Source organism: Salarias fasciatus, chromosome 15 (genome assembly GCF_902148845.1).
Source record: "Salarias fasciatus chromosome 15, fSalaFa1.1, whole genome shotgun sequence".
In the NCBI taxonomy this organism is placed as follows: domain Eukaryota; kingdom Metazoa; phylum Chordata; class Actinopteri; order Blenniiformes; family Blenniidae; genus Salarias; species Salarias fasciatus.
This window is the reverse complement of record NC_043759.1, coordinates 27,336,071-27,343,504: the sequence shown is the minus strand read 5'-3', so window position 1 is coordinate 27,343,504 and position 7,434 is coordinate 27,336,071. Positions and strand designations below refer to the sequence as shown.

Below are 7,434 nucleotides of genomic sequence, written 5' to 3'. Positions count from 1 at the left end.
GGATGGAAACTGAGACATCAATTGATATTTAATCAGAGAAGGTCCACAACTTCTCTGAACAATGAGAATTCTGCCTCCAGCTGTGAAAATGCTTCAACATCCAGAGACTCAACGTCAAAGCTGAAGACACATCGACAGGCATGAAACACACCTGAACTCAGTGAAGCTAAAGTGTTGTTAGCCTGCTAACCTGTCAGTAACCTGTTAACCTGTCAGTAACCTGCTAATCTGTCAGTAACTGCTAACCTGTCAGTAACCTGCTAACCTGTCAGTAACCTGTTAACCTGTCAGTAACCTGCTAACCTGTCAGTAACCTGCTAACCTGTCAGTAACCTGCTCAGTGGTGGGTCAAGGGTCCTTGGGGTCTCCAAGCAAGAAATTCATCGGGCCCCACCCCATCCGTGCACTCCAAGAAAAAATGTAGTTTTGAACACAATTTCTGGGACATTTGATATGTACAGTGGAAAACTTTGAGAACCCCTAATCCAAAAGAAGAGATTAGAGGTTCTCAAAGTGAGGTCCAGGGACCAACAGAGGTCCTTGAAAACCCTGGCTTATCAATAATTATATGATACAAAAAACCTTGCGGCTCACACTGATAGACGTGGACAGCGCTGAAGACAGATAGGGCCGTGCGGGGCCCCCCAAGGGGATTTGCTACATTGTGGTTTCTGTGCAGTACATGTATTAGCACTTGGGGCACCCAGTCTCTCAGGGGCCCCCGAGCGGGGGCCCCGGGAAAATGCCTGGTTTGCCTGTTGGCATGCCCCACCTCTGAACCTGCTAACCTGTCAGTAACCTGCTAACCTGTCAGTAACCTGCTGCTGAGAACTGCAGCCTCACCAGGCTGAACTCAGGAACATCTGATGGAGGCAATAATATCTTCAGCCTGGATGGAGGATTTACTGGAGACTGCATGTTTCCTTCTGTCACTGAGGAATGAATGACCTCTGACCTCTTGAAAAGACACTGAGCATGGCCGACCTGAAGACAAACCCTGCTCCTCACTGCAGCAGTACAGCCACACAGCAGACTGAGGATAGAACAGAAATGTGTGTTAACACTGTCAGTCCGGCTCCTGCTGCTGCTGGACTGTAGAACTACTAGAGGAACACAGTCTGGACTGATGGAGCTGATCCTGAGTCAGACTGTCAGCAGGTTTAGAAGACGTCATGTTGTTGGGATTGATGGGGTCAGAGGTCAGAGGTCAACATGTATTGATAATCTTCAGAGCAGTGTGTGTTTGCTGTGTGTAAGAGTTACACTACACTGAGAGGACGACACACTGAATTTGTCATTGCATTTATATTTATGTGTCCTGGAGAAGTAATCTGAAAAAAACCAAGTGTAATCTGACACATTATTTTTTTATTGACGAAGTTAGAGTAAGTCACTGATTACATTTGTTGACAAGTAACTTGGAATTGTCCCAGACTCCATGTTTGAAGCAACCCTCCCATCCCTGATCACCTCCTACTAAACTCCCTGTCCAGCTGGAGAAAGCCTGTGGAGGTGAGATGACGAGTCAACATCTGTTTCATTCCAGATCAGTATTTTAAATGAAGCCTCCTGGACTCTGAGGAACTGCAGTTTGATGTCAAGGTCAGTGAAATGATATTTGATCCTCTACTTTGTCCCACTGGGGCCAGTCCTGTGTGGATTCATCACTTAGTTAACCAGATAGTGAACAAACCAAGTTAACTACAATACTTGACCAGTTAGAGAAGGTTTTCCAGCAGCAGTAATCCTGATAGACTGAGTAACTTTATTTCTTTACTTTTTTTAACTCAGTATTTCTCCCACTGTTTGATCTGCTGTAAAGCCTGATAATGGTACAAACCTGATGTTCTCTTGGAGTTGCTGGGAGTTAATCTTCAGTGTTTGAATTGTATGTTTGGTTGTGAACAAATAGAAACGAATTAAAATGAACAGAATAATCGTCCTTTTGTTAATTCAGTTGTGTTTCAGCAGGAATCTCTCCAGGATCAGCAGCAGATTCTACCAGTTTTTTTCCACAGCTTCAATCAGCAGGTCGATGCATTCAGTAGATTGTTTCAGTGGTTTGGTTGAGTTCATTCATTGTGTCACGATGCAATAAAGTTTGACATTCAGATGAAAATGTACTTTTATTACTGAAGTATTTTCTAAATCAGGTACTCCAGTACTTTAACTGAAACAATCTGACCTAACAGCTTTCTCTTGTATTGGAGTAATATTTGACCAGGAGGATCAGAACTTTCACTCCAGTCATGGAGCTGAGGACTTTGTCCACCACTGAGGGTCTGTATGGGACGGCGTCTTGGTTCAGACCTGGACCACAGTCCACCTATTGAGGACCACTGCTGTGGACAGTCTCAGTGTCCATGAGGAGCTCCTGCTGTGTGTCCATACCTGAGAGTGTCCAGACTGCACTGTGGATCCTCCACTGCAGCAAACAGCTTCTCCACTCCTGAGGCTCCTGGATGGTTGTAGCTCAGGTCCAGCTCTCTCAGATGGGAGGACTTGGAGCTCACAGCTGAGACCAGAGAAGCACAGCCTTCCTCTGAGACCAGACACCCTGACAGACTGGAGGCACAAACATGGCATCAAGTCAACCAGGAAGAAGGAAGATCCTCCACATGATCAAGCAGCAGCTGGATCCTGACCTGAGAGCTTCCAGTTTACAGTGAGGACTCTCCAGTCCAGAAGACAGTAGCTTCACTCCTGAGTCCTGCAGGTCGTTGTTACTCAGGTCCAGATGTGTCAGACTGGAGGACTGAGAGCTGAGAACTGAGGACAGAGCTCCACAGCTTCTCTCTGACAGACCACAGCTGCTCAACCTGAAGAAGAACCAACAATGAAAACCAGATCAATGTTTCTCCTGGACTCAGTTCTCCAGATTTGTTCTTAAACCACGTACAGAGCTTTGCTGGAGGCTTTGACCACTGGCAGCAGCTTCAGAAGAGCCTCCTCTGAAGCAGAGTATTTCTTCAGGTCAAACTCCTTCAGATCTTCTTCTGATGACAGTAAGATGAAGACCAGAGCTGACCACTGAGCAGGAGACAGTTCCTCTGTGGACAGACGTCCTGATCTCAGGGACTGTTGGATCTCCTCCACCAGAGAACCATCATTCAGTTCATTCAGACAGTGGAACAGATTGATGCTTCTCTCTGCAGACAGACTCTCACTCAGCTTCTCCTTGATGTACTGCACTGTTTTCTGATTGGTCTGTGAGCTACTTCCTGTCTGTGTCAGCAGACCTCGAAGGAGACTCTGATTGGCCGGCAGTGAAAGACCCAGAAGGAAGCGGAGGAACAAGTCCAGGTGTCCATTTGGACTCTTCAAGGCCTCGTCCACTGCTCTCTGATGGAGAAGGTGGAGAGTGGGTTTTGTCTTCAACACTTTTGACCACAAGGAGGTTTTCTGTTGTTCTTCCAGCAGGTTGATTCCAGACTTCATGAAGGTCTGATGGACATGAAGAGCAGCCAGAAACTCCTGAAGGCTCAGATGGATGAAGCAGAACACCTTGTCCTGGTACAGGCTGCTCTCCTCTCTGAAGATCTGGGTCAACATTCCTGAGTACACTGAGGCTGCTCTGAGATCGATGCCACACTCTGTCAGGTCGGGTTCATAGAAGATCAGGTTTCCTTTCTGCAGCTCCTCAAAAGCCAGTTTTCCCAGAGACTCCATCATCTCCCTGCTCTCTGGACTCCAGTGTGGATCTGTGGCAGCTCCTCCATCATACTTGACCGTCTTGACTTTGGCCTGGACCACCAGGTGGTGGATGTACATCTGAGTCAGGGTCTTGGGCAGCTCTCCTCCCTCTCTGCTCTTCAACACCTTCTCCAGAACTGTAGCAGTGATCCAGCAGAAGACCGGGATGTGGCACATGATGTGGAGGCTTCGGGAGGTCTTGATGTGGGAGATGATCCTGCTGGCCTGCTCCTCCTCTCTGAACCTCCTCCTGAAGTACTCCTCCTTCTGGGGGTCGGTGAACCCTCGGACCTCTGTCACCCTGTCCACACAGTCAGCAGGGATCTGATTGGCTGCTGCAGGTCGTGTGGTGATCCAGAGGCGAGCAGAGGGAAGCAGTTTCCCCCTGATGAGGTTTGTCAGCAGAACATCCACTGAGGTGGACTCTGTAACATCAGTCAGGAACTCAGTGTGCTGGAAGTCCAGAGGGAGTCGACACTCATCCAGACCGTCCAAGATGAAGACCACCTGGAAGTCTTCAAAGCTGCTGAGTCCTGCTTCTTTGGTTTCAGTGAAGAAGTGATGAACAAGTCCCACCAAGCTGAACTTCTTCTCCTTCAGCACATTCAGCTCTCTGAAGGAGAATGGAAATGTGAAGTGGATGTCCTGGTTGTCTTTGTCTTCAGCCCAGTCCAGAGTGAACTTCTGAGTCAGGACTGTTTTCCCAATGCCAGCCACTCCCTTTGTCAGCACTGCTCTGATTGGTTGGGATCTTCCAGGTGAGGCTTTAAAGATGTCTCCTGGTCTGATGCTTGTTTCTGCTCTGTCTGCTGTCCTGGATGCTGCTTCAATCTGTCTGACCTCATGTTCCTCATTGACCTCTGCAGCCCCTCCCTCTGTGATGTGGAGCTCTGTGTAGATCTGGTTCAGGAAGGTGGACTCTCCTGCTTTAGAGACTCCTTCAAACACACACTGGAACCTCTTCTTCAGCCCACATTTCAGCTTCTGTTGGCAGATTGGAGCAGAAGTTCCTGGAAATAAAAAGAAATAAAGGGTTGAGTGTATTAGACACTGGAAGTGAAGATGAAAGTGTGTTGTTGATGTTTCTCCTCCATCAGATCATCCAGCTCTTCAGTAGAGACCAAACAGCCTCTGATCTGATGGAGATGTTTGCATGATATGAACAGCAGAGCTCAGGAAGAGACATGAGACCATTGTTGTCTCCATGTTTGATGATTGGGGATGTGGACTTGTGGGAGCTGGCCTCCCTTCCTGTTTCCTGTGCTCCCTGTACTGGTTGGTATCAGCTGCTCTGAGTGGAGCTCTTCAGCTCTCAGCTTCTCCTTTTCCACTGAGCTGCTTTCAGGACTCATTCAGAGTCAGAGACTGACTTAGCACCAGTTCTTTGTTTCCATCAGCACCAAGTCCAGACCCTCAAAACTGGTGTTCAACAAGCACCAACTCCTTGGTGGGCCAGAGCCAAGCACAGAGTACGTCAGAGAGAGCAATTATTGTGACCAACCAGACTGGTGGAAACACAGAACCACCAGTTTTATAACAGCTTCATGTGAAGATACATTTTAAACTATCTCAGCATGGATGCTAAAATAAAGCAGCAGTGGACTGAGGATGAGACCCAGAGCTTCCTGCACTGTGGTGCTTGTCCACTACACAGTTCTAGCACTACTCCACTCGCCTGGATTCAGTCTTGGTGGTTTTCACTCCACTAGAGTACCGGGTCGGCGTAGGTCCAGTTATCATTACAGCTCGATCCAAACCTCCCGAGACGTCATTTGTTCTGTGGCACATTGTGGGTCACTCCGTCTACCTCCCGCTGAATCGGGAAAGTGTTTGACAGAATAAATTAACTCAAGAAGAATTGACAGCTGCAGCCTACAACCAGTTCTCAGGAGGGGCCAGGTTAGAACTGACACTGGCTTTAGCACCAACACCAAACTGACATCTGGCTCTTCTTCATGGAAAATGAAAACGTGTGGATTCTTTCATTTGGCAAATATTTTTCATTTTGTTCACTCCTCCTGGTTTCAGACTCAGAGTCTTGTGTCGGTTTCTTTTCTGCTTCTGTCTGTTTCACAGTTTCTGTGTCTGACCTGGAAATGACCTCTGACCTCTGGTTTGGACTCTGTTTCTGCTCTCTGCTCTCCAGTCACTGTTGGACCTGAAAACATTTCTCTGTTTCATCTCCATCCTGTGAAATGAGATCAAATCCTCTTACTGCTCCTCAGACGCTCAGCCAGCTCCTCCTGCTTCATCCTCCTCAGGAAGTCCAGAGTCATCCTCACTAATGACTCTCTGCTGCTCCTCTGCTCTTCATCCTCATCCTCTCTCTCTCTCTCTGAGCATGCTGGGTAATCTGGACTCAGGAGCTTCTTCATCTTCTTCAGCTCCTCCTTCATGAAAGCCACCATGTTGTCCTCCAGCAGCTGGAACAGAGAAACATCTGGAGTGAGACAGCTGGAGATGTGAGTGTAAATCCAGGATGACAACATGTGAAGCCGAGTCACTCTTCATGTGGATCTCCAGCAGAAACAGCTTCAGCATCAGTGAAGGCTGGAAGCTGGATGAAGGTTGGACTGTTTCACTCTGGACCTGAATGGATCTAAGAAGCTGAGAGTCTGCTTCATGTTTCAGCTGGAAGTCTCCACAACTTCTTCTGTCTCACTGATGTGACAGTAAAGTGTTGAATGGAGACTTGTTCTCACCATAAAGATGGAGTCCAGATGTGTTTGATGCTGAGGGGCGGAGCCTCCACGGAGAGCCTGGGAGCTCTGCTGGCTGACGCTGCAGAAACATGTTGACTTTGTTCAAGCTGCTGTTATGATGATGAATCCTGACACAAACACTGATTCTCACCCCTCATCAGCTCCTCCTGCTCCACATTTAAACTCAATGGGTTTAATCATGGACCGGTCACTCTTCAGGGACACACAGCTGGATGGAAACTCAGAGTCAGAGCTGAAAACAAACAACATCAGGAACAGACTGAGTGGAAAAATGGAGGAAGACTGGAGGATAAAGGGAAGAAGTGAGAGTTTCAGACTCTGATGATTCTCTGACTGAAAACTATTGAACAGTTAGAAACTGGCAGGATTCTGCTTTCAATAACATGTGTCTGAATCATTTTCTAAATGAAGACACAATATTCAGAGAATGATAGCAAATGAAACTCACTGTCCTCTGAAATTTATCAGGAAGTCCTTGGACTGGTCACTCTTCAGGGACACACAGCTGGGTTCAACTTCAGGCTCTGACCTGATACAAAGACACAGCGGTATTAGACATACACACTCACACACACACACACACACACACACACACACACACACACACACACACACACACACACACACACACAGTAAGATGATGTGAAGAAGACTGGTGGACAGGTAAAGATGGAGTCTCACCTCTGAGCTGTGGTCTGGTTCTCATGTTCTCCACACAGAGTCCTTTTAGAGGGAGGGACTCCCTCCTCTCTGTCCTCACACTGATCCATGGCAGAACACACACCTACACACACATGCAAACACAGTTGAATATGACCATTTTGAAGACCTGTCTGATCTTCAAACTACTGCTGAATGATGTTTCTGAAGGAGACCTGATTTCTGTCCCCAAAAGAAAGAGTCCCAACAATGTGATGAAAACACATTTGTGTGTGTATGTGTGTGTGTGTGTGTGTGTGTGTGTGTGTGTGTGTGTGTGTGTGTGTGTGTGTGTGTGTGTGTGTGTTGGGACATTAAC

General features: G+C 47.4%; 1 protein-coding gene across 1 annotated transcript; it reads right to left on the bottom strand.

The window, feature by feature from the left end:
* Positions 1–1,036: 1,036 nt before the first annotated feature.
* LOC115401669 (NACHT, LRR and PYD domains-containing protein 12-like) lies at positions 1,037–6,332 on the bottom strand. The gene is made up of 4 exons (XM_030109949.1): positions 5,909–6,332; positions 2,900–4,703; positions 2,646–2,819; positions 1,037–2,565 (listed from the first exon to the last, which is right to left on the bottom strand). The coding sequence occupies exons 1-4, from the start codon at positions 6,180–6,182 to the stop codon at positions 2,355–2,357; spliced, it is 2,463 nt and encodes an 820-aa protein (XP_029965809.1). The 5' UTR covers positions 6,183–6,332; the 3' UTR covers positions 1,037–2,354.
* Positions 6,333–7,434: the final 1,102 nt, after the last annotated feature.